This window comes from Polypterus senegalus, chromosome 4 (assembly GCF_016835505.1).
Source record: "Polypterus senegalus isolate Bchr_013 chromosome 4, ASM1683550v1, whole genome shotgun sequence".
In the NCBI taxonomy this organism is placed as follows: Eukaryota; Metazoa; Chordata; class Cladistia; order Polypteriformes; family Polypteridae; genus Polypterus; species Polypterus senegalus.
The window spans coordinates 189,080,738-189,108,648 of record NC_053157.1 but is presented as its reverse complement, the minus strand read 5'-3'; the positions used below and the strand labels follow the sequence as shown (position 1 = coordinate 189,108,648).

Genomic DNA, 27,911 nt, shown 5'->3' with positions numbered 1-27,911 from the left:
AATACGTTTAAAAATTGTGTGAAAAATCCGTAACAAAATTAAATGCTTGTTCTTCAGAACATTCCTCTGAAAGCTGTAAGCAGCTTGAGAAGACGCTTTTTATGTTTAATGAAATTAGTGAGTACAGCTTCTCTTATCAAATGAGTGAAAGAAGAAAAAAAGCATGTAATGACAAGGAAAAATATAACTTCCAACTTAAAAAACACCAAAATTTCCCTTTAACAAGCATTTCAACATTCTATTGATTTTTAAGGACTTATTTAATTATCTTTTAAATACCATGATTAAAAATAACAAAAAAAAAAAAATTCTCAAATCTGCTAAAATTTAGTTCAGAGATTTGGGGAACTAGAGCCTATCACAGCAACATCAGGCACAAAATGGCTCTGTGCAGGGTGCGTCTGTACATTGCAAACCTTATTCATGTGCACACTAAAACTTTGTAACCACCAATAAATCTGACATGGATGTGTCTGGGGAGTTGGGACTGAAAAGATTTGAAAGATAAGGGGAGAATCAGAGTATAGAACCTAGAATTCTGAACCCATGAAGCACCAGTGCTAACCACTGCCATAAAATACTGAAAATAAGTTATATAAATTAAATTTGGTGTTATAGTCTGTTAATTAAATAAAAGTCAGATGAAGTTATAAGAGCACTCTGAGAACATATTTTCTTTTCCATTTACATAATCTACTCAATTTATTGAAAAGTAAGCTCTGCTCTCTCTTTATGGGTAAACAAAGGCACAAAGAGAATTAATTCTGTTTACAGTATTTATAATATATCACAAAAATCACTTTTCTATTCTATTCCACCCCAGTACAACATCTCTGGCTTCTCTTTTTACATGGGTGTCTACACCAGCTCAAATAGCAATTTTTCCACACAAGGATAAATTTATTTTAATTACAAATTTATCAAAGTATTACAGTGCCAACATGCAACCTCTTTAGGTTTTCATAACTATATATTTTTTGGGAAAATAAGTAGTAACTTGTGGTCTGCTTAATTCAAAATGTTTTTCTAAAATACAACCTCATATTACTCTTTCACAGAAATCATACAAATAACTTGTAAATGTCACTTTCACATTAATATTCCGTTGCTACCAACAACATTAATCCTTTCTAATTATATACATCTAAATGTAGCAACTAAATGGGGTAAAGAAATTCTGGGGGCTTCATTAGTTTTTTCTCTATATCTTTCATAAGGATCAGAAGTCCATAAAACTATGACAGACTGGTATTAAATGTTATTTTTACCAAGCAAGAAGCCATTTATCTTCTAGGGATAGGTGACAGATCCAATACTAAAAGACAGACATGTTTTAGCATCTAGACATGTACTACCAACCCAGGAGTAACAAAAGGCGTAAAAAGAAATTTGGGTAAGCTACCTATTTGAAGCAGATACGTCTAATATTGCATCACTGTCATGTTTGCAGAAAGAAAACAACTCAAAAATTCCACTTGCATATGTACAGCAAAAAAGCTATTTAAGCAGTCCATATTACTAAAATTCTAAATTGTAAAACAAATACTGTCACAAATTAAAATGTTTTCTAAATTAAAAAAGGAACACCAACCATACCTTGTCAATTGCTTTGCCTACACGAGACACACTGCTGTGAATATCTTTATGGTCTGAACCAAGTTTCTGTACAGTATCTTTTATCCGCTTACAGCACTGTGACAAAACAAGGGAAAGTGTTCCTGATAACTCAACATCTTGCCCTGAGAAGAGAAAAGGGTTAATATGTAAGAATGCTCTTATTGAAATGTACAGAAGAAACATCCATGTTCAGATGTTATTCTAGAAGAAGGTCTTTAGCACTGAGATTTTCAAAACTGCATAAAATCATATTTATTCTAAATTATAAATATTTTACACTATATTTATCCAACTACCTGCCCATTGATATTCCATTTGCTTTTTACCCTGAGAAGGGTTGCAGGGTGCCACATTAAACACAAGGCACATAACAAGCACAGCACAAGATACCAGTGGCTAGATGTTCTTTTTAACAAATAATAACAAATTTTAAAACATAACTTGTTAAATGTTATATTTATACAAGACAGGGTGGCTATAAGTTACAAGTTGCAAAGAATGCCACTGATTTCCTTGCCAACAACCAATATGATTTTAATAGCAACAAAAAAAAAAAAAAAATACTAAGCAGCAACCAAGCCCCAAAAAGAAGCAGGAGCTGAAGATGGCTGCATTAGAGGACTGGCAGAGAATATACTCAGCACCTTGTAATGTGTATGAATCGCATACTTCAAGCAGTCATTACATGCAAGAGTTATGCAACAAAGTGCTAAATATGAATGCTTTAATATACCTACCATTGCTATGTCCCAAACATTATGGTGCCATGAAGTGGGGAGACCACGTAGAAAAAGTGTTCTCATTTCTACACAGTGTGACTGAAAATATGCAAAAATATGCAAATTAAAGTCTGCAATGTGCACTTTAACCATGTCTGTATTGTTTGATTTGTAGTTTTAAACTGTAGAACAGATAGGTAAATAGAGAAAAAATGTGTGTTTGTCCCAAACATTATTGAGTGTACTGTATGATCTCAAATATATTTAAAAGGGAATATAAAATACAAGGGGGGGGGTACATATACAAAACATTATATACTGTAACAATGAAGCTGTTAACATTTTGTTTTAACCATAACTGAAATTAAAATTTCAGTCATGTTATAAACATATCAACTAACAACAAACGGACCAGGTGGCCCCACACATCCTACCAGCTTTGTTATTTTCTTTTAATAAGCACATTTTTAATGCAGGCTGGATTTGCACTTACTATGGTTGGCAAAAATAAAGCTGCCATATTTTTAGTTTACTCTGGTTTCAAATACGCACATGAACACTGAAGCTTTCCTGTTGAATATTTAAGCCAGTTAAAAACCATATCAACCATGACTCAACTTCCATTTTGTTTGTCTGCTAGTTCAGAGATTTTTCTTTTAAACCACGGATGTATTTTGTGCACTCTACATTTTTATAAGTCTCTTTGGATATGAGCATTTTCTAAACATCAATAATGCATCACTCAGTAATATTTAAAATATAATGGTGTAGACAATTGTCCTCAAGAAACAGTGATACAAAAACACACACACAGAGACACAGTCTAGAGCCAAAATAGCTGGACGGAAAAATACCAAACTTAAAAATTAAGCCAGTAATGAGATGGCGATGTGCTGATTAGTTTTTGAGTGAAACCATGCAAGAGAAACATCCACTTCATAGGAGTGAATTCTAGATTATTCTCGTCATTTGCTATCACAATGACCTATTCTTTTGATTAGAAAGATCAGCATCAGAGTGGTAAATAATTACTGAAATGTTATAGAATAGTTTGGGTAACTTGGTTTTTAGGGCGCAAAGCCTACTGACGTTCACGTTCAAATTTTTAATAATCTAGCTGTATGTAATGAATTATTATAATATATTAAAATGTTAATTTCCTTGTCCAGTTTTTGTGAAGTTCTGATCACAAGTATATATGGTATTGATTGTGCCTGAATTCTTTAAATAAACATGCCACTTTAATAAATGAAGTGTGTTGTATGATGCATAGAAAATTCAGATTATTACATGAAGTCATCCTTTTTCTATACCTTTTTATCCAGAGCAAGGTCCCAGGGAATCTGAAGCCTATACTAGCAAGTAATTGCCACAGACACAATCTCTGGACTAGTTGCCAGCCCATCATAAGGTGAACACACACATAAATACATGCTGTCACACACATGCGCATGGGAGGCAGCTAATGGGCTTGAGGAAGGGAAGTTCCGAATCAGACCGGGATGTGGCAGAGTGCACAGACTCTTTTTCTCCCTTCCCTGCAGACCATTCAAGGGAGATTCCACCCAGCCCTCTTGACATTACTTCCGGGTCTGAGCCTATGGAAGAAGACCTTTCCGGCTCCAGCCCCTGTGATGTCACATCCGGGCTCGACCCTTATGAGCCGGACCCCGTTGTCCTCACTTCCTATCTTCCCTTTTAAAAGCCTCCACTTTTTCCCTATTCCCTCAGTTCTGTTTTGGACTCGGTTTTATGCACATCAGTGCTGTTTACATTTTCGCAACTTTGCAGCCAGGATACCAAATATACGGTTGGTTGCCCCAAACCTTGCTATGACTCAGAGTGGAGTTTGTGACGATACATACACTACATTAGGGACAAGTTTAGCATCACCATTTCACCTGAAGATAGACATCACTTTACATGACTTCTAGTTGGAGGGTATGTCAAATTTCAGACTTCAGTAGCTGATCTTGTCGCTGGACCAAGTCAATTTAAATAAATAAATAAAAGCTGGGCACGTTAAATTATATGACTGCATGAGGACTTCCAGAACATTTGTGCTTGTCTCTTTTTCTGATGGTGTTGTCTGAAGGGTTAACAAGTACAATAAGTTCAGCCATAATCTTTCCCTTTTTTTCCCCCTCCATTCTGTCATGGTGCGTAAAGTACAAGACACCAGACAGATGAGCCCCTGTTCTATTTTCAAGGTCCATACCCCTGCATTCTTTATTTCTCATGAATGCATTATATGTATTGTACTTCTGAGCGAATGCTAATTGGATGTCAAATTATGGAGTACTAGCAGAATACCAGCTTACCATGGAGAGTAGTGTGTTAAAGAAGTTATGAAAAAGAAAAGCAAACATTTTAAAAATAACGTAAGATGATTGTTAATGTAATTGTTTTGTCATTGATATGAGTGTTGCTGGTATATATATATATATATATATATATATATATATATATATACATTATACACATATATATACAGTTATATATATATATATATACACATATACACACATACATATATATACATATACATATATATACACATACTGTATATATACACACACACACATATATACATACTGTATATACAACATATACATATCTACATATATACTGTATATACACATATATATACAAATGTACATATATATCTACATATATATATATTAGGGGTGGGACTCGATTAAAAAATTAATCCAATTAATTAGAGGCTGTGTAAGAATTAATGTTGATTAATCGTATGTAATCGCACACGTAAATTTGCCCCAAATCGCAAATGTTTTTTTTTTTTATTTAAAACGGTTTTAGTGGGCGACAGAATCAAATAATAGACATGGACATGAATATTGTAAACTGAAGCTGTTTTAATTTCTGAAAAAAAGCCTTTAAACTGCATTTGAATTCAAAACAGAAACAAAAATATCATCCCTGGTTAAAATTGGGCAGACTTAAAAATAAAGTGGTAGTTTAAGTACTTTAAGTACGTTTGCAGAATAGTATTGTCTTTAAATAATAATAACCAAAATTTCACCATAAAGTGCAGTTTTTCTTCTTAAAAATAAGTCAGAAACATAAAAGGTAATTTGACCAGCTTACTCTTTAAACTCTGAGTAACATTAGCCAAAATTATTTTGTACATTAGGCTAAAACAGTGTGATCATTGAACATTTTGTAATTAGATGTATTTAGAATTACTAACGGTCACGGAATTCCAATGATCCCTAGTAAGAGCCACAAAGTCCGCTTTCTGTAATGCATCTAATTTTGCTTGCTTTTCAGTGTGCACAAAACCATGCTTTTATCAAGGCTTCGCGCGGGAAGTCGAAATGATCAGTCGTAGGAACGCGCTTTATTCCGACTGTAACATTTTTGTAGCTGTGATGGGTGCATCAGTGTAATGGATGTACCAGGAAATCATGCATTGACAAAAAGTTCCGCTTGTTTGGAATTGAAAGTGTGATTAAATGTGTTATTTTTTAACGCGTTATGGAGTACATGCATCAAAGCTTCTCAGCTGTGCTTGTGCTAAGAAAGGGAACATTTTAAAAATAATGTAACATGATTGTCAATATACAGTAATTGTTTTGTGAGTGTTATTGAATGTTGCTGTTAGAAGTTACATTCCGTGTTTGTCAATCGTTGTAAAGATAAGAGGTTTCATTCATCGATTAGTTTCTTACTGCATCAATAAACAGCTCGTCTTCCTCTTTATCTGAGACGTGACAAACTGCATGCACGTTTTTTTTTTCGCTGTCTTCCTTTAGCAGGACATTCACTTTTTCCACCGTGTGCTTTGTTTCCGCAGTAGCTGCACTTATGAATATGATTCTATGTATCAGTCGCTTCATATTTTTTTGCTGCCTTCTCAATTGTGTAATTCGGTTTTTGTTCAGCACTCTTTGGAACTGTTGCTTTTTGTCTGTGCACCGCGCCAGTTCACGTGAGCGCTTGGTGTTCTTGCATCGAAGGTTCCCAGCTGTACTGGTGCCATCTCGTGTAATGTCAGCTAAGACCCGGCACTTAAAACTTTCTCTCGCAGTTTCAATGAGTTTGTGCCAAACACCACCCTGACCATTTCATCTTCCTCTGCATAAGCACAGTCCTTCACACGTGAATATTTACCGGCAATGTTTGTATTGGATTGCCGCTGATGGACGGCCTTATATGGGCAGGCACTAAATTACAAATGCTAGTGGTAGCCTATGAACTTAATTTAATATAAACTTACGGTTCACACTGTGCTTTGTTTCCGCAGTAGCTGTACTTATGAATATGCTTGTATGCATTATTTGCTTCATAATGTTCTTCTGCCTTCTCAATTGTGAAATGGCGTTTTGTGCTGATCGCTGTTTGGAGTTCTTCCTTGTGCTCTACGTACTTACGTAGGAGGCGTGATGATGTCACACGAAACTCCACCCCCCACGGCCATCTCCAACTCAAGACTCCATTACATTATATGGGGAAAAATAGCTTCCAGTTATGACCCTTATGCGTAGAATTTCGAAATGAAACCTGCCCAACTTTTGTAAGTAAGCTGTAAGGAATAAGCCTGCCAAATTTCAGCCTTCTACCTACACGGGAAGTTGGAGAATTAGTGATGAGTCAGTGAGTGAGTGAGGGCTTTGCCTTTTATTAGTATAGATTCCATTATGCGACTTCTAGTTGGAAAGTTTGTTAGATTAGCCAACTCCAGTTGCTTACCTCGTCACTAGACAATTTTTAATTTACATGACTGAAAATCACTGGCCATGTCAAATTATGCACCTTTATGCCAGCTTTCCACATAGTCAAGTGCTTCTGTTTGTGAGGTCCAAAACATCCAAGTAACTTTTTCCTCATTGTTGCATTCTATGTAGTGTACTTCCGGATGAGCATTCATTGATTGTCACCTTTCATGCAACGCAGAGCCCATCCCTATGACTAAAGACAAAATCAAATCTGTTTGATTATGCAGACTACATGGCACAGTCACTGGGGATAACACATTATGCTACTGGCCTTCACATGAGAGAGCTGCCAACTACCTCCAGCTACCGAAAAATTGTGTAAATGACAGCTACAGCTGAACATTACTGGAAAAGTTGTCTAATGTCAGCTTTCTAATTGAGTACAGGAAAGAAGCTATATAAATAAAATGTATTTCAGAAGATAACTCTATATAACACTGGATAAAAAAAAAGACCTTCACTATGTCTTCAATGGGTATATCTGCATTTATCTACAATACTAGTGCTATGGACACACAACACATATTTCTAGAACCTTGTTTAAGTTTATATATAAAAAAAAAAAAAAAAAACTAAACTGAAAAGATTGCATCAAAATAGAAAATTTAAGGTAATCCACCAGTAAAAAAATATATATTCAAAAATAAAGGGCAAACTCACACATAAATGACCAGTTACCAATTCACCTTAAATGTACATAATTTTGGGTTTGAAAGAAAACTAGAATACCTGAAAAAAATTAATACACATACTGAAAGAATGTGTATATTTCTCACAGAGAGAAATTCAAACAACTATGTCATAAAAATGAATGTTTTAAAATCAAATGCATTAAAAAAAGAAAACACATTTTGGTTAAACAAACAGTAGTGTGATTATACACCAAGATTGTTTCTGGTTTAATGTATGCTTACGGAGATGCTTTCATGTTCACATATCTGAAGGTATGACTGGTGAACTGAACTGCTGTCCTGTGTGCCGAACAGCAGTAAAGAGTAATGAAATGAAATGCACAGAACCAGCCTTGGACTGCCAGTGAAGTTGTTCCACCATTTGCTACTACAGAGTTAACGACATCTAGACAGGCAACTTAACAAATCAAAAAAGTGAACCCAATGCCTGGAGGGGTTGCTAGCGCTAAAACTTACAGAGACACATTATACATTAGATTACTCAAAAGCAGCAAAACTACATCTCACAATTCATTTACAACAGATAAATTATTTTAAAAACCTTTACAGCCTATATGAATTAAGTAGAGCTCTTTAAATTCAATGTTAATTTTTTGTTTCAATTAATAATAAAAATAAAATAATTTGGCTCCAATTAATCACTGAAGGTCACAGGCCTTGATGGAGACAGCTTGAAAAGATAGACGAAGAAGAAAAAAAAAAACCTTCAAAATATGCAAAGCCACTAAAAACTCAAAAAATGAGTGGAATAATTTTATCCTTAATGGAAGTAGTTTTATTATTACTACTTCTATCATTAATTTTTCCCCATTTGTCTTATTCAAAAGGAAAATCGGAGTGAACTCTTCAAATAATTTTATAGATACTTGATTGGATTTAACATCAGGATTATTTTTTCATGAATTAGAATTTGTTCCAAATAATCAATAAGCCACTGGAAAAATGCTCTCTGGTTTCGAATGCACCTTCACTTAATTTCCATGAATCCCCTCAAGGTGGTTCGTCATTAATGAAACTGAATTGCTTTGCTAAATCATTTTTACTGACAGCTTCTCGGTCCAGTACCAAGTAGGCTTTCACAAAAAGATGGTCCATTGTGTCCAGGGATGAACTTGTTTGCTCTTCTCAGCACAGCCTTCAGTATACCTTTTTTGTTGCTTTGTTCTGTTGCATGGTGATCAGAACAGGAAGGAATATGGCGTTAGTAGCACATCACATAATGTAAGGATAATTTACTTTGATTTGAATTCAACACAGTCTGCTATTTCATCACCATTTTCATCATCATCATACTGCATAGAAGGGGAGAAGAATGTAAAGCCAGTATAATATCCTGAACTTCTTTCACAGTTTGACTCTTTTAAGTCAGTGCTGTTCATCTTATAATTAATGCTCTTTTAATCTGCATGTTGCTCTCTGACCTTTTCTACATTGGTTGTGGTTGCCAGGTATACACCTGGTTTTGAATATCTTCAGTTATTAAACATTTCTTTTACTGCCCTCTTTCGCATAGAAGTGAATTTTCATTAGTATTTATTTTGCTATGTCCAGTTTACCACCAACCTTTTTAAAAATAAAAGAAAAAAAGCTTAATAAAAGAATGCTACTTCTGTTTATTTTCCCCACGGTAACATTATTCTGTATTGCAAAGAAAACCAAATGTGAAATACTCCATTAACACCAATAACTCTACCTTCATTTCATTAGATTACATTACTGATTCAGAATCTCTGTTGTGTTGTTCTCCATATCTCAAGTAACACTCTATATTTTCATATTTGTGTAGTAAGATCTTTTATGAAAAATTTGCCATGTAAACAATGACAACATCTTAGACTTACAAACCTGATCTTGGGAAGATCTATTCAGTGGCTTATGCCTTGGATTTCTTAATGATGTCATTTTGTTTCCAGGGATAGTGACAGACTTTGAAGTTTCTCTAACATAACCTAATCTTCACCATTTTATAAGCTTGTCCCTTCTGTCTTTTTGAATTTTCCTTGCTGCCTATCACTAATTTTTTATTTGAAATACATAATCCAGGAGAGGAAAATGAACAGAAACGGGTGATTTTACACTGAAGTAAACCAACTCAACTTAAGGGTTGAGAGATGTATAAAGTAACTGTTTATACCAGTGCTTATTTACAAATATTATAATTAATGGGTGTACATATTAATTCAAACTATTTGTTTTTTATTTTAATTAGATTATATTTTTTACTAGACAGTTTGAAATCAATAAAGACGAGTAAAAGTTAATTTTAATGTTAACCGACCATTTGAAAAAAAAAATTCATACCTGAGATTGTACAGTGCCTTATGCATTTATCAATATAAATATGATTACACAATATAACCAAATCAAAAGTCATAGATCTGTATACACATATTTCAGTTTTTTTTTTTTTGTTTTTTTATTTTGACTTCCTCAAGCTTGCCTTCAAGGTTGGCAAAATGCTTTCAAAAATAAACTGCACAAAATAAAGAATATACAAATTTGACAGTGTGTATATTTTCATTGGGACATATACTGAGGTACTTCCTATAATATGCTGCCACTATAAGAGTATAGTAAATAATGGTGAAGTTAATGTACAATACTATATACTTCACATAGACACGGAGTTTATAGCAGTGAAATGTTGGCATTTCTACCTACAGTGGGAGTTTAGTCCCGTTGTTTTGTTTGCCGTGTATCTGCTGCCTATCACTAATGTTAGCCAGGCACTAGCAAAGTTGTACAAAACCATAATCATTCTGTAAACTGTCCACCCCAACGGGGCTTTTATCATCGCTGGCGATTTCAACCACAGTAGCTGACAACAATAAGATATCCTTGACCTTTACATATTTTTATTCACTTCAGTTGGTTTTCACTGTATTTTGTTGTTGTCATGAAATTTTCTTAACCCAGGTAAAATAATGGAATAAAAAAATGCAAAATGAATTAAGTTTGGATGCATTTCTTAGAAGGTATTACTTGATAACAGGTTTCCTACATATGCATACAACATTAGCATAGCTGTAGTAATGCAGAATCAAACGTATACTATATACGTCTGGAGAGAACCAGAAGTGAATTTTGCTTAAAACTGGGTGGCAACAATTAAATGGCTCACTGATTGTCACATTTCTAAACCAATCCAATGCCTTGTGAAGATGGTGCTCAAAATAGCAGTGGCAATTTAAACAGCAAAGAGCAATCATACTCTTCATAACCTGTCCCAAGTGATAGCAGGCTTCTGATTACAATTAACTGTCTAAGGCCAAAAAGACCCTCATTAAACCTATATAAAAATGTCAAGTGTGCTGACAGCACACTGCATGTGTTAAAAATGAACACAACTTGTTGCAAGAGAAAAACCCCTCTGAAAAATTAGATTACACATTGCTATTCAAAAATATCAGTGGACTAGTGGTAAAAGGATATGCGGTTTCAGGTGCCCCATGTGCTCTCTTTTGTTCAGTCCTAACAATAGTGTCAAAAGTCAATCTAAGGTTGAAGGAATGTTATTGCATGGCAAAATTTGCATTCAATGTAAACAAGGTGTCACATTTTGTCAACAGCAGGTGACATATATACTGTTGTTAAGAGAGTTGATAATGAAGAGAGAGATGCAGATTTCTAACTACATGTCTAAAGTAATAACTAAGTTAACATTCATGCCTAACTGGAAATGCAGACATGCCATCCTAGACTATAGCCTTATCGTTTTAATACATTGCATATCCATAGATCATAATGCTTATCTAACTTCTATTTTCTGTTGTTATGTCCACTAATGGTACAATAGTCAAAACGACAGATAGATGTTATAGCAGGCAGAAGCACTTCTCAAATGCATGCAGCCAAGCAGCTGCAGTGGTTTACATGTATGTGTATGTATGTGTGTGTGTGTGTGTGTGTGTGTGTGTGTGTGATTTGTTTTTGAGTCTTGTTTCCTCTAATGCCTTGCTCATTAAAAAAAACACAAATTAACATTAAGCTTCAGTTACCTTGTGCTATTAGGTACCTGATTTGATAACATCAATTTTAGCTATTTTCTCTATCAGCACTAAGTCTTTCGTTCAGTTTCTTTTGCTTTCTCTGTACAACACCAGCTGTTTAAAGTGCCGGAACTGGGGGGCAGGTTTTAGGATGAAAACCTATGTTGTAGCCTTTACATCTACAGATTTCACCTCTATTCACTACAAACTTCTTAACAAGATGTCCCCAGATGTGAGCCTGGTGCAGCTGTGGTATAGAAGTAGTTTGGACATTAAAACATAAAAGAAAGATTGGATCATTTATCTGGTCTCGGAACACAAAGCAAATAATTTTATGAATTCATGTTGCCTTAAGAAAGCCTTAACATTGTATATGTCTAATACCGAGAAAAAAAGCTTAATTAAATGTATGGACATTGATCAAGAAATGCATGTGAAATTTAAAAACACGTGTAAATTAATTTCAGACTACAACATGAAAAAATGTAATACTTTTCTACTCTACAGCTACAATTTTGCCTTTCTAAATGTATTTTTTCAGCATACAGCCTGTGGCATATGGCCGGGATGTCTCCACGCTGGAATGAGTGGGGGAGGCAGCATATCCAAAGCATTACCTTCCCCAGAGTGCTATATGGTAGCCCCCCTGGGTTGTAGCAGTGCCTCTGACTCCCGCAGGGCTCCATGGGAGCTGGAGTTTGGAGTTGGGTTCAATGGGCGCTGCTGGAGAGTGCTGTAGCTACTGCTGAGCCCTGGAATGCAGCTCTTCCGGCACACCGGGAGGTACTGCTGGAAATGTGTCAATGAACACCTGGAGAACTTCTGGAAAACTTATAAAAGGAGCCACCAGACACTACTCGGGGTGCCAGAGTCGGGAGAAGGTGGACAAAGCTTGCCCGGAGGAGTGGAGTGAAGAAAAGAGAGAGAAAAAGATAGTCTTGTGTTGTGGTTGTGAACTGTCCTGTAATTGTGGGAAACTGGGGAAGGCATTTCACACAAGGGTAAAAGAAGAAAAAATAAAAGTGTGTGCTTATACTTGTGCCTCTGCGTGTGTCTGTGTTGGGTTTGGGCAGCAGTGTGCCCGCCTGGTGGTCCACTAGCCCTATACTCACTTAAAGTTAGTTGCAAGACTTAAAACAATACATAGTCTGCCACCATACTCTGGAAGTGCCTGCTAGATGTTATACTGTACAAAAGCTACGTTGATTGCTAAAATCGGCACAGTACTTCTATCATTTAGGTTGTTGTTTGTTTAAACATCAAACTAAAGCCTACACTAGGTATTCTCACTGACATGCTTAATATGTAATTTGATTAGGCGCACACTAATAAGAAGATGGAAAAAATCAACAGATATTAGTTACTAAATCAGTATTTAATTTGTAAATGACATAAGGCAAAAAAACCTGTCAAAACCTGTCCTATGCTTCCTGTCGTTGATGACAATTTTATTGTCTTTGTCATTTACTGTCACCATCAATAATCTAATGAAACAATCAGGGCTGGCTGGTTGTTTTTTAAGCAACTTAAACTGAAATGCTGAAGGGCACCTGTCCTATGATGAAGTGCGGTGTGTGCCTTATCCCACAGTTTGTTGATTAATACAAATTCAATAGCATACATGACTTTGAAATTATATTTCACTTTTTCTATAAAATGTCCCAGAAATACAGGCACCTCTAAGTTCACTTTCATAAATGTGGCCCCCTACATTTTTAAAATGATAATTAGTAATTTTTTTTTCTTTTTATTGTTTTTGCAGTAATTTGTCAAACAACTCATGTGTTTCAATGTTTTTTTTTTTTTTTCTTTCCTCAGTTTCAGATATGACTTTTTCTTTTAAACTCTGCCTCTTAGGTCAGCATTCCAGAGACACATGAGAGAACTGTCATTTTTCCAAACAAATAAATAAATACAATAGACTGACGTGTTTGAGAAACCTTTTTACTTTTGATGACTTTTGAACACAGAACTGCACTTCTGGAATGCCACTACTCTGCAACCTAAAAAAATGTATTTGTCTTTTTGAAGAGAATAACATGTTTCATAAGTGATAACACAATTACAAAGGTTTCTCTAATAACCAATTGGTATTTAAATACAACTAGTTAAGGATGAGCTAAGGCAATTAACCACTCGGACACTGAAGGAATAGCTGCTGAAAATGGACTTTGCAGTCAAATGTTCAGTCATTTCAAGTAGTAATTAGTCATCAATAACACTAATAATGTTGTGGCTGTATTTTCAAATCAATTTAATGGTATATTGACAAAAAGTGTAACAATGCCTACCAAATATATGAACATTTCAGGGTGTGCCAAAACTTCACTGTTGGAATATGTATTTTAAATACAAACCGGATTCCAAAAAAGTTGGGACACTAAACAAATTGTGAATAAAAACTGAATGCAATGATGTGGAGATGGCAAATGTCAATATTTTATTTGTAATAGAACGTAGATGACAGATCAAACGTTTAATCCGAGTAAATGTATCATTTTAAAGGAAAAATATGTTGATTCAAAATTTCACGGTGTCAACAAATCCCAAAAAAGTTGGGACAAGTAGCAATAAGAGGCTGGAAAAAGTAAATTTGAGCATAACGAAGAGCTGGAAGACCAATAAACACTAATTAGGTCAATTGGCAACATGATTGGGTATAAAAAGAGCTTCTCAGAGTGGCAGTGTCTCTCAGAAGCCAAGATGGGTAGAGGATCACCAATTCCCACAATGTTGCGCAGAAAGATAGTGGAGCAATATCAGAAAGGTGTTACCCAGCAAAAATTGCAAAGACTTTGCATCTATCATCATCAACTGTGCATAACATCATCCGAAGATTCAGAGAATCTGGAACAATCTCTGTGCGTAAGGGTCAAGGCCGTAAAACCATACTGGATGCCCGTGATCTCCGGGCCCTTAAACGACACTGCACCACAAACAGGAATGCTACTGTAAAGGAAATCACAGAATGGGCTCAGGAATACTTCCAGAAACCATTGTCAGTGAACACAATCCACCGTGCCATCCGCCGTTGCCAGCTGAAACTCTACAGTGCAAAGAAGAAGCCATTTCTAAGCAAGATCCACAAGCTCAGGCGTTGTCACTGGGCCAGGGATCATTTAAAATGGAGTGTGGCAAAATGGAAGACTGTTCTGTGGTCAGACAAGTCACGATTCGAGTTCTTTTGGAAATCTGGGACGCCATGTCATCCGGACCAAAGAGGACAAGGACAACCCAAGTTGTTATCAACGCTCAGTTCAGAAGCCTGCATCTCTGATGGTATGGGGTTGCATGAGTGCGTGTGGCATGGGCAGCTTGCATGTCTGGAAAGGCACCATCAATGCAGAAAAATATATTCAGGTTCTAGAACAACATATGCTCCCATCCAGACGTCATCTCTTTCAGGGAAGACCCTGCATTTTTCAACAAGATAATGCCAGACCACATTCTGCATCAATCACAACATCATGGCTGCGTAGGAGAAGGATCCGGGTACTGAAATGGCCAGTCTGCAGTCCAGATCTTTCACCTATAGAGAACATTTGGCGCATCATAAAGAGGAAGGTGCGACAAAGAAGGCCCAAGACGATTGAACAGTTAGAGGCCTGTATTAGACAAGAATGGGAGAGCATTCCTATTTCTAAACTTGAGAAACTGGTCTCCTCGGTCCCCAGACGTCTGTTGAGTGTTGTAAGAAGAAGGGGAGATGCCACACAGTGGTGAAAATGGCCTTGTCCCAACTTTTTTGGGATTTGTTGACACCATGAAATTCTGAATCAACATATTTTTCCCTTAAAATGATACATTTTCTCAGTTTAAACTTTTGTTCCGTGATTTATGTTTTATTCTGAATAAAATATTAGAAGTTGGCACCTCCACATCATTGCGTTCAGTTTTTATTCACGATTTGTATGGTGTCCCAACTTTTTTGGAATCCGGTTTGTACATATTTTAAATCTAGCATCATATTCGGCTGCATATTATTTAATGATTTTTTTTTTGTTCTTATTAACTGATGTGGCACAGAGTATACTAAAATTCTTCCTTGCATGTGCTATAGTTGATCAAAACAGAATAATATATCACATTCAGAGCTCCTGCAAACCCGAACATGCGGATATACTTTCTTGTGCCAGCTTAATTTCAGATGTTTTTTCTTTTATCCTAAGGATTCTTTTTGTTCTTAGGATAAACAAAGAATTTATATAAACTCTTCTCATTTTTTCTGTCTTTTAAATATATTCCACAAAGACTGTGGGTTACTGTGCTATTCAGTTCTACTTAAAAGTGAAAGGCAAGACTAAACAGTCAATGTGTTTCATTTCCAGCTTTAACCTAAAACACTTAAATAACTTTAGGCTCATTTTGTTTTAGGCATTAAGTCCTTTAGGTTTTGGCTAATTTAAGTGTTCAGAAAAAAAAATTACGAAAAAAAATCACTTTTCGATGGTCTCTCAGCAAATTTAACAGATAACAAAGAATACACTGCCTTACATTGTAGTTATAGCAAATTTAATGAAATGTTCTACTGTTTTGATAAGACTCGACATTTAGAAAGGAAAACACCCCCAAAACACAAACAGAATTACAAAAAAAAGTTAATGACAGAAAATAAAAATTACTATGCCTAGCAGGTGGACCTTCAAGTGGATGGATCATGTGAAGCATTAAATCTAAGAGGTTTGATTTAAAAACATGAATGTTAGGTAGGATGCCCAGTAGGGGCTAGGCAGTCTTTGGGTCTTGAAACCCCTGCAGATTTTTTTTTTTCTGGAGTTTTTTTTTTGTTTTGTTTTGTTTTTTCTGTCCTCCCAGCCATCTGACATTACCTTGTTTTGTTGTTACTTACTCTTTAATATTATTGCCTAATCTTATTTGTTTTTTTCTTTACTTGTAACTTTCCCTTTGTTATCTTGTAAAGTACTTTGAGCAACATTTTTTATGAAATTGTGCTATATAAATAAATGTGGTCATTGTTTTCATTAAAACCTGTGCAAAGTGGAAAGACTGGCTTAGCTGCTTCAGCTTTTCACAAGAGGTAAGCAATGGGGTTGCTGGTTGTGACAACTTTTTAAACACTGGAACATGCCATCTCTAACCAAGTCTATTGCCTTTCTTCTAATGAACAGACTGCTTGAACCTCATCAGGTTTCAAAACAGGCAATTTCACCGAAACAGCTCTGATTAAACTTGTTAACCTGTTTTGGCTGGCTAGAGCTATCAGAGTGCCATCTATCCTAATCCTGATACGGTTAACCACCAAATCCTTCTTGGCACCCTCTCAGATCCTGACATCACTGAAACCGCCCTCAGATGGTTTGTGTTCTACTTCTTGGTCAGATCCTACCATGTGTCCTGGTGAGGAGAAAAGTCAGCGGTGCTCCAAGCAAACATGGGGGTGCCCCAAGAATTAGTGCTGGCCCCACACCTCTAGTCTCTATATACACCTCCTCAAAAGGCTCCTCATCCTGTCCCAAGTTTTCTCCCCAGTGTTATCATGAAGATACGCAATTATACCTGTCGTTCCCTCCAGGGCACCACATGGTATCAACGAGAATCTTTGTATGACTGTGACGATGTGGGTTCTGGCTCCACGCTCCCATGGCTGTTTGGGAACCCTTGAACCCAACACCGTCGATAATGAAACCGAGTGAGCCAGTCAATGGAGGCAAATTGAGCATCTGAGCAAGGGGATGGTTGAAAGTACAAAAGTGCTTTTATTAAAACAGTCAACAAAATAAAGCAGTGCTCATAAAGTGCAGTTCTTCAATAAATAAATAATCCATTAAAAGAACACGTGGAGGTTAAAACCAATAAATAGAAAAAAAACAATCCTTAAAAACGAGAGGTTAAAATCTTCTCCTGGAAGCAGTCTTAAAACCCAACAAACAAATCTGGTGTTTTTCTGTATGCGTCTCACCTGCTTATCCCGTACGGGCTTAGCAGCAGGCAAGACGCTCTCTGCAGCTGCCCTCCTACTTCACACGCTCGAGACTGGAGACCTCCCGATCCCTGGCTCCGGTATGGCACTCATCCCAGTCCCCGAGACTTGATTACCCCAATAGCCAGGTCGCTCATATTGGGGACTCCACCACCAAGCCTCCCGACTTCCGCTGCCTTTCCGCGGCCTTCTGCGGCTCGTCGCTTTCACCTTGGTCACTCCCGCTACCTGCTCGCTCAGCGGGAGCGACATCAACACAAACACGTGGGTGCCGGCCTAACACCCAGCTTCCATGCAGCTGTCCACGAGCGCCCATTCGCGCGCACGGCCGCTCGCTCTTCGCGGCTCGCTCGCTCTCACCGACCTGCTTCCTCTCCTGCTCCCGGTAACCTCCGTCCTCTCCTTTCCTTTCTCTCTCCGATCGTTTCTTTTCTTTTTCTTCCCCTAAAACCGACTCGCGCTTCTTTTTAAAATGACGAGGGCCACAGCAGCTGCAGCATTAGCCGCGGGACAATCATGAATGTGGGCAGTTCCTCACCTGTGCACTAGGTGAGAAACGCCCACACCCTACGGATCGCCCCACGCCCACTATGGCCCAACGTCCCCTCACTAAGCCGCGAGCACATTGATTATTTATTTAAAAATGGCCTTTACTCAACGAGCTGTGGACCCATAACACCACAATGACTCACTGACATTGCAACCTGGATGAAGGAACACCATCTCTAACTCAACCTCGCAAAGACATTATCATTATCCAAGCTCATTCAGCACCTTATCTCTTTTCAGCCCTGCTCATTATCACCAACACCAGCCAAGTAGATATACCACCATGGGGTGGTGATCACTGACCAGCTATCCTTCACTGACCCTGTCAGTCTCTTGGTTTTGCAGATTCACCCAATACTATATGCAAGATCAAACTATATCTGATAGAATAGGCAGCAGAACCCCTGGTTAAGACTTTGATCTTGTCACATTTGGACTACTGCAACTCTCTGCTGACAGGATTACTGGCATGCGGATACAGATGGTTCAAAAGACAGTGGCACATCTGGTGTCCAAACAGCCAAAGCAGGAAGATGTTTTCCTTTGTTTCAGCTTACTACATTGGCTCCCCATACAGCACATATTAAGTTCAAATCCTTGATGCATGCCTACAAAGAAGTCGGTGGCCAGCAACTATACAAAAGGAGACACTTGTGAGGTCCTATCTTCCTTCTGTACCACTCAGGTCTACTGATGAACAACAGGAAGTGATGCCATCTTTGCATGGCCTCAAATATCATTCCAAACACTTTTTATGTGTAGCTCCTAGTTGGACAAACAAGCTACCCACCTCCATTTGAAATTCTGACTCCCTCAATGTGTTTACATTTGAAGGCTCTTGTTTTGTGAATTTCTGTCTAGCTAATAACAGCTGTTAGTATTTTGTAACCTAGGAACTGTAACTAGCTTGTATGTTGTTCTGAGCTCTTCGATCAATCTTGTAACCTTGTCCTGTATTTAAGTTAACAGTGGGTGATTCTACTATATGTGCAGCCTGCAGTAAACTAAACTTTCCTCCAAAGAGGATATTTGCCTTGTGCCTGTTGTTACCAAGCAGAATTACAGTTCCACATCCCTCTGAACATGAACTGTGCTCTAGAAAATGAGCAAATACAATTCTGACATAGAGAAAATGGATTGTTTTGACCCATACTTTACAGTCTATTCTTTTTTCTTTCAGTGAAACTTGAACATGAAAATAAGATCTACTGTACAACAATAATGGAATATTAAGATTTATATGCTAATCTGTATTCTTATATCATTGTTAGTCTATACTCAGTATGAATTTTGTAACGTGAACAAAAGCAAATAATATTTTATGTTACACGTACGTACACACACAGACTCAAATGCATTAAATAAAATATCTGAAATAGCCTAGTTTCTTGTAGCCACGTGTCCTGATACTCAACCATTCCTTCATTATTTAGCAATCAGTCCAAACCAGGCTTGAGTGGTACACATAATATTATAAATTAAATGTATTGAAACTGAGGAACATTACTATGGATTATATTATGAACACCTGTTTCATAAACAATTTAGTGATTCATTGCTATGTGAGCCAATGTTGAAAAATAATTTAAATGTCATTTTTGTGCACGGCATTTGTATTCATTGGATCTTATCTTATATTAAAATGATATTTACAGTGAGAGAAAAAGTTTTTGGCTGTTTTTTTAAAACTTACCATTAAATCCTATGGGCGCAGGACACTAGAGTCTACCCTAAAATCAACGGGCATAAGGAAGTAATCATTCATTGAGGGTGGACCAATATACAGTACTGCTGGCCGTATTTGGACAAATGCTCACTCCTTCTCACACTGAGTAAATGTACACTTCCCAATTTATTTATCATGCAAGTCAGGAGGAAAACCGAATTTAACAGAAGAAAATCCTACACAGACACATGAAGTGAATGGGGAAATTCTAATCCAATCTCCTGTAGCTGTCAAGCCACAGCACTAACTACTACCCAGCCTCAAGTAAACCCTTATGTTGTAGTTAGATATGTAAGTATACATTGTCAATACATGTTATTTCTCTCATTTCTTTTACCTGTTGACTGCTGCTGGGCCGGCATGGGGCTCTTCTGCACTCTTACTGCACTTTGTTAGCTGTTTTGGAAAATTATTTAATAGTCAGTAAAATGTTTACTGTATATAAGGCAACCTTCTATAGATGTCAAATAACATTATAGAATAATGTAGTGGAGCATTAGGTAGGTACTGTGAGTGAAATAAGGATTGCCAAATCTATACTAATAAAAGACAAAGCCCTCACTGACTCACTGACACACTCACTCATCACTAATTCTCCAACTTCCCATGTAGGTAGAGGGCTGAAATGTGGCAGGCTCATTCCTTACAGGTTCCTTACAAAAGTTAATCAGGTTTCATTTCGAAATTCTACGCATAACGGTCATAATTGAATCCTACTTCAATGTTCTCCCCAGAAATTTTTTCCAGCCGGGTGGCATGAAAAAGTACCCAGGTGGGGCGGGATGGGGAAATTTGGTGGTTAGTTAATTATTATTAATTATTTTCCAATGCTCAATATGACTTCCTTTTTTAAGGTTTGACACTTGTGCCAGAATATTTTTTATTAAATTTAAGAAGTATTCAATTCAGGATCCTGCAACCCTAACAAAAATTTTAAATAACAATTGTTATGACATAAACCAAGAGGCACAAGTATTGTCACTGTCGGGAAGAAAAGTGAAAACAATGAAAAAATTAAGAAATATTCTTCAAAGCCAACTTGCACATGCAGAAGGTGTCTTCAGTTAAATATTTATTTTTGTTTTCTTCTTAGAAAAGGAACAACCTATTTCTTTACAGTGTTCCAACAGCTTTTCAAACAACGTTGTATGTGGCAGCTCATTTTTTGCCAACCAATTACATGGATCTTAAAGCTCCCACAAAGGCATCTCTCTGTAAGTTATTTAACACAGATACAGATTTTTCAATTTGACCAATTCCAGCTTGCTCTAGTACACCCTTTCCTAAAAGGTCAGTAGAAGACTCAAAGTGCGTTTTACTTTTTTCATGGTCTAGCAAGCTTTCTTTTCGAATTCTTGTGTATGGCACATTTACCCAAAGTAACCCCTCCTTGGGGGATGTTTGTTTGAATATTTCATGCATAATGAGCACAACATACCATTTTCTTTGACCATTAGCCAATCAAAATCTTTAAACCATTGTTTGTTTATGCCGGATAAGCGGTGCTTAGATTTATCAATTGGCAGAGTGTGTGCTGAAGAGATTTCCCCTGATGGACGAGCTTCTGCAATGTCTTTGCCTGAAATTGCCATAAGAGGAGTTGACGCTGCACCTTCATTAGTCTGTGGCGTCTCTTTTCTGAAATAACTGAGCAGTGTTGTTTTCTAAACACTTTTTTTGCTCATGTTGGTAAAACGTTTGGAAAAAATTAAAAGTACCTATGAATAAGACTTTTGAATGGGAATGCGACAGTCTGTTGGATATCCAATGCACACTTGCACTACAGCAGGGAAAGATATGTACAAAAAAGGAATGGCAGATGGGTCACTTTAACAAAACTACAGAAGTGTATTAGGGCCACGGTGAAGAAAAAAAAAAAATATGGGCAAATTGAAGAAGAAAAAAAAAACTATACGTCGAGAATAAAGTCGACATGTTAACTTTATTCTCGCCGTTTATGTCGAGATTAAAGTCGACATTTCCACTTTATTCTCATATTTTATTTTGTCATTAAAGTAGAATGTCGTAAACTAAACTTCATCTTAAAATCAATGTTTAATTTACTAGATTGTCTCAAACCCCGTCATAAGGTAGTGTAGTGCATTAAATGCTTTGTGTTAAGTGTTCCCCGACCGAGTTGTTAATCACTACGCACTTCTTAACCGGACTTCCTCTTGCAATGAGGAGGCACTGGGAGGGATCGCTGCACAGAATCCATTAACTTCATGATATTCCTGCTCTCTGAACATTTACAATCCTAAGATACATACTTGATATCATTTTCATGATGAAATGCACTAAAGCAGGTATTAAACATGCACGGTAGTGTGGCAGTAGTGCTGCTTCCTCGCTGTAAGGGGTCCCCAGGTGTACATTCAGTGTGGAGAACTTTATGGCAGGTGTGACGAGACTCCAAAAAACTGGATGTATGAATGGGAATCGCACAGGTTTAACTTAAATATTGTGTAAATGTTGGGTTAGTGATCTGGTGGTTGGAGACACGAACACAGAATTCAATGGATATTCTTCTGAACGGGCTTTCGTTATTGCATGCGTGCTGTCTTTATCTGACGTACCAAAACCCCAATTCCCATCCTTCCTTTTTCTTTCTCCACACGATAACAAAAAGAATTTCATGCACTACATAATTTATGACGGGGTTTGAGAAAATCTAGTAAATTAAATATTCATTTTTAGATGAAGTTTAGTTTAGTTTATGATGTTCTACTTTAATGACAAACTACGAGAATAAAGTCAACATGTCGACTTTAATCTTGAGATAAATGGCGAGAAAAAAGTGGAAATGTAAACTTTATTCTCAACATACGCTTAGCAGCACTACACAGACTGCACTGACACTGAGAACGGAGACGTCACTTCCTGACACTCTTTTTCTGATATCTGATAGGTTGGTTCCACGAGTATTTTTTATTTTTTTATTTTATCAGTCCTCCTCTCGCCCGCCACCTCCACACCGTTTTTGCTTGTGAAGTGTCAATCCGCTCCCGTTATTAGCATGTACAGCCTCCTCTAGTCTGCCCATACTCCTTGCTACTGTAATTAAACTGCTCCGCCACGCTATTACCATGTACACCCCCCTCTTGAAAGCCAACCTCCCCATACTCTTTGCTTCTGAACTACGCTCCGCCTCGATCCCCACTATTAGCTTTAGCACCTCGCAACTTGCGATCCTACCTCTAATATATTTGCCCACCCGCCTGCTCGTCCCTTACCATCTCTACAGATCATTAGATATGCGGCTGTCATCTTACAATGTCATGTGAGATGACAGCCAGGCGCTCAACTAAATTAGCTGGGCGGTGCGCCCGGCTAAAAGACGCTAGGGAGAACACTGTACTTACGTACATATATATATCCATAGCCTGCAGCTCGGTCGCCATATGAAGCGGCGTTGGGTCCATCATCCCCACGCCTTCCACGTAGTTGACTGCCTGCCCATATAAGGCCATCCGTTGCTCCGGTCTCTTCATTCCCTTCTTTGCTTCGCCACGGTATTCACGTCTCCCCACTGATAACTGCAGCCTTTTTATTTAATCTATGGCTTCTCCGCTGTTTCATTGTTCGTTTATTATGATTATAATTATTGTGTAGGTATTTTAGACTTATTTTACTGTTCAGGTACCCATTTCCTTTATCGCTCCAACCGTACCCCTATTAACATGTCTATCGAGGTGATCACCATCGATCAAAGAACTGTCACTTACCGAGTGGTTTCCATGCCCGGAGATGCCGCCTGCCTTTTACATTCTCTGTGTTACATATTGCACGGCCATATCAGGCTCAATCTTGATATCCGGAGGAACATTGTGTCTTATGTATTGAATGACTGGGACAGGTTCAAGGTGTGGACTGATGACGGTACAGGAGATAATTATACTACACAGGAGCACTAGAAGAGTGAAATACTTAAGCCCTTCACCTATGGATTTGCATGTGAGTTGATGGCTGCCGCTGAATTGTTCGGTTGTCGCTTTCGAGGGTACCGAAACGGCCAAATATTTTACACCTTTGGACAACCGCCAATACCTCTTAAACATCTTAGATTCACAGGTGACGATTTGAGTAGTGGACACTTTGATGTTTATAAATGATTAAACTCTCAAAGGTTGGATGCAAAGTTATCAATGAAGCCGGTTATATGCTTACAACGCTTGACAGATGCCGAACGTCACTTCAACACAAGTCCTGCAAATACTAACGTAATTGAAACAAACTATGAAACTCAAACCGATAATGACAGCAGCAATCCAAGCTGTGAGAAAACAGTAAAAAGTAGGCATGGCAGACATCGTGGTACATTTTCTGATGCAGCTAGACGAAAGCAACTTCGTGACGCTGCCACCAAATACTCACAGAAAAATCCACAAGATAATAGACACGTTGTCGCTAAATATTCACAGGCAAATCCACAACTTAATAGAGACGCTGCCACTAAATACTCGCAGGCAAATCTACAAGTTCATAGAGACGCAGCCGATAAATATTCGCAGGCAAATCCACAACTTAATACCGGGAATGCCTGTTAAACATCTTAGATTCATGAGTGCCGATTTGGGTAGTGAACACTTCGATGAATGAAACCTGTTATCTTTACCACGGTTGACAAACACGGAATGTAACTTGAATGCAACACATCCTCCAAATACGAACCTGATTGAAAGAAATAATGATAATCAAATCCTTGATGACAGCAACACTCATAACAGTCACAAAAGAATTACACTGACAATCATGTTACGTTATTTTTAATATGTTTCCTTTTCTTTTTCATTAGTTCTTTAACACACTACTTCTCTGCTGCGAAGCGCGGGTATTTTGCTAGTTAATAATAAAATCATAGAATGCTGTTAGGCCACTGAAAGTGAAAACTGATCATTCTGAGTTTGCTTAAGTATTTCACCACAGTCTAAAAATGCTATTAAACTAATCTATGACACTAAATTGGCCCATTCTGAGCTTACCCCTACAATAAACTATCAAAATGTTCAACTATGCAACTCAACATTAGCTTTCAAAATCCTCTCTGGATGTGGATATGACGGCTAAGTCCTTTTCATACAAAGTTTTTTAAAGTTTCAGACCTTGCATTATGTTATTATGGCTGCCTCACAACATTAGCCTGCGTGATTATTTCTGCACACTGAGTGCATGACCTTGAAATGGATTTTAACAGTCTTGATAATGATTTGGTATACAAAACTTCACATGTATTTATCTATACAAAGCTTAAATTTAAAGATAGTTATATTTATAAAGCTCTTTTCTAGACCAGTCCTGGAGAGCTGCAGGGGGTGCAGGTATTTTGTTCCAAACCAGTTTCTTTATAAGCAGTCAATTATTGCTGATGAAGCACTTATTGCTTAATAAAGTGATAGTTTGATGCTTCATTTTAGCGGTCTTGCTTGTTAAGTTTCACCACCCTTAATTGCTTATTTCAATCTTAAACAGCTGCATTCACTGTTTAATGGCTCCTCATTAGCAGTAAGATGTAAATGTCAAGGAGGCCAGCAGTTCTCCATCTAGCTTGTTTCCATGTGTGTTCATCATGCACTTTTTAATAAAACACTTACTAGAAAAACGTGACAGACTGAAAATAATCAGTTTTAGGCTTCAAATCATTTGGATGATAGCCTTGGAAAGGAAAAAAATCTACAAAATAAGAACCTAACATTGCAGACTAACAAGCCATAAAATTAAATAAGGTCTGAGACTGGCAATCATTGCTTTCTAATGAAGCAATTGGGTTGGAACAAAAATCTGCAGCCACTGCGGCTCTCAAGGGCCGACTTTGCCTACACTTGTTCTAGACACTCAAAGTGCTTTATGTACATAGACAGTGGGGAACACTTCAGTCATTACCGATTAGCAGCACCCACCTGGGTTATGCAATGGCAACCATACTTTTGCCAGTACGCTACATTAGCTATTAGGTACTGAAGGGATGAAAGAGATTGTTGGCCAGTTAGAGATGGGGGTAATTTGAGAGTCAAAATGGACGATGATATGGTTGGCAATTTCACCAGGCCATTGAGATACACCTATAGTTTTTCAAAGATACCCAGGACCTCAATTTCAATTCTCAATTTAAAGATGGTTCCAATTTTTACAACAGTGTCCCCGTCACTGCACTAAGGCATTGAGATCCACACCCTGACCACAGGGTAGGCAGATGACCCCATCAACACCTCCTCCAACGGCAATCCAAGCTTTTCCTAGTTGGTCTCCCATTCAAGTACAGTACTGGCATGCTTAGCTTCAGGTGGATTCCCCTTGTCATATATTCTCCCTGTGTTCCCATATAATGACTTTGACAACTAACCTTGTCTAACACTTTTAACTAACCCGCATTTTTATCTGGAACAGCGGTGGTCCTGGCGCTGATCTTACGACTGTTATATGAACCCACTTAAATGCCTCGCCCATCTGCACACTATGCCTTGAACACATGACTTCCGTTTTCACACTCTATCAAAACCGTTTAGAAAAGTCACGAAAAACAACATAAGCACCATGGTGTTTATATGCTTCCTCAGAGAATTACGGTATGTTACTACTGCATGACGCCCCATGTCTGAACCCATTAAACTGGTCTTTAACACACACGTGCTTAGCATGTTCTAGTTCACTTATTTTCGGGCAATACGTTGCAAGAATGCCGATGTTTAGTTACAGAATCAACTCCGTCCACTTTTTCATATAATGGGAAATACATGCAACAGACAGAGTAGCGCACCGTCCGAGATGTGTTCGTGCCTAGACGAAACAGACCGCGACTCGCGCCACTGTATACCCAAACTCAACAATGGGATGGACAGGGTAAAAAAAAAAAAAAAATGCGTGTATTTCATGTCTCCGTGCCACTAAGGCTTGAGGAGATTTGACCATTTACCACATTGTCTTCTTAACAGAACGGAATTACTTTTCGCTTGATGACTTTATTCCCACAATTAAAACCATCATTGTCGACACGAATTTGGTGCGAGTTTTACATAACTTATGGCTGATAGTATGTATTACACTTAAAAGGTAGAAGTAACTAATTTGATTTTTAAAACAAGGCTTCCTAAAGATATCACGCAACGCCGGGGTACAGTCGACGCCTTTCGCCGAAGCTGAACCCCCTTCAGCAGGCACAACTCTTATCAGGAACCGGTGCGTTGGCCAACCGAGTTTGGTGCGTTTTACATGCATGAGCCAAGGCCTCCACTCCGGCCCCGACTGGGACGGCCACACACATGTAGTTTAAAACATACTATAGCTTACCCCCTGTCTGGATGATCTCCGATTTCAGCCCACTCGTATACTCCACAAGCTCTTCCAATGTCCAGTCGCAGTGTTGCCCATAACTGGAGAATTTCTGGAGCACTTTTTCTAACTCTCTTTCCACATTGACGCACTGATCCATGACGTTTAAAAAATAAAAAGCGACCAATTAGAAAAAAAAATGTTTAAAAAAATACCTAGGTCGTTAATACCGAAAACAAGCAACAACGGTTTTACAAGAAGTGCAGCATGCCAAATATAACTTTCGTTAAGAGACAGATGCAATGTTTTTGTTTTCAGTGTTACAAAATGTTGACCCCTTTTCCTGGACTCTACCAAACGTTACTGAAAATGGGGGAGAGCAAAATATAGGGATTTATTAATTTATTGGATTATATATCTATTTGTGGAATACATATATATTTAATATTGTATATATCACAATTTTCTGTGCTTATTTTTATAAACGGTTTCGAAAACTGTACTTCCCCAATACCTCCGAAAATTCCACAACCCCCTCATCTTTACCTTAGTTGGAAGATAAGCGGAACTTCCCTTTGACCTGTCAAAGTTGTGCCTGTTTACTTTGACGTCGACGGGTATACTGATGCGCAAACTCCTCAGAAATTAAAAGCGTGTTATGCCACATAGC

General features: G+C 37.6%; 1 protein-coding gene across 1 annotated transcript in view; it reads right to left on the bottom strand.

Annotated features, from left to right (window-relative positions):
• Positions 1-27,584, bottom strand: part of LOC120527882 (E3 ubiquitin-protein ligase RMND5A) — a 70,403-nt gene extending 42,819 nt beyond the window's left edge. Inside the window, exons 1-2 of the mRNA XM_039751802.1 lie at positions 27,260-27,584; positions 1,597-1,739 (exon numbers count right to left, since the gene is read on the bottom strand). Coding sequence (XP_039607736.1) covers positions 1,597-1,739; positions 27,260-27,401 — 285 coding nt within the window. The 5' untranslated portion in view covers positions 27,402-27,584. The remainder of the gene's footprint in view (positions 1-1,596; positions 1,740-27,259) is intronic.
• Positions 27,585-27,911: the final 327 nt, after the last annotated feature.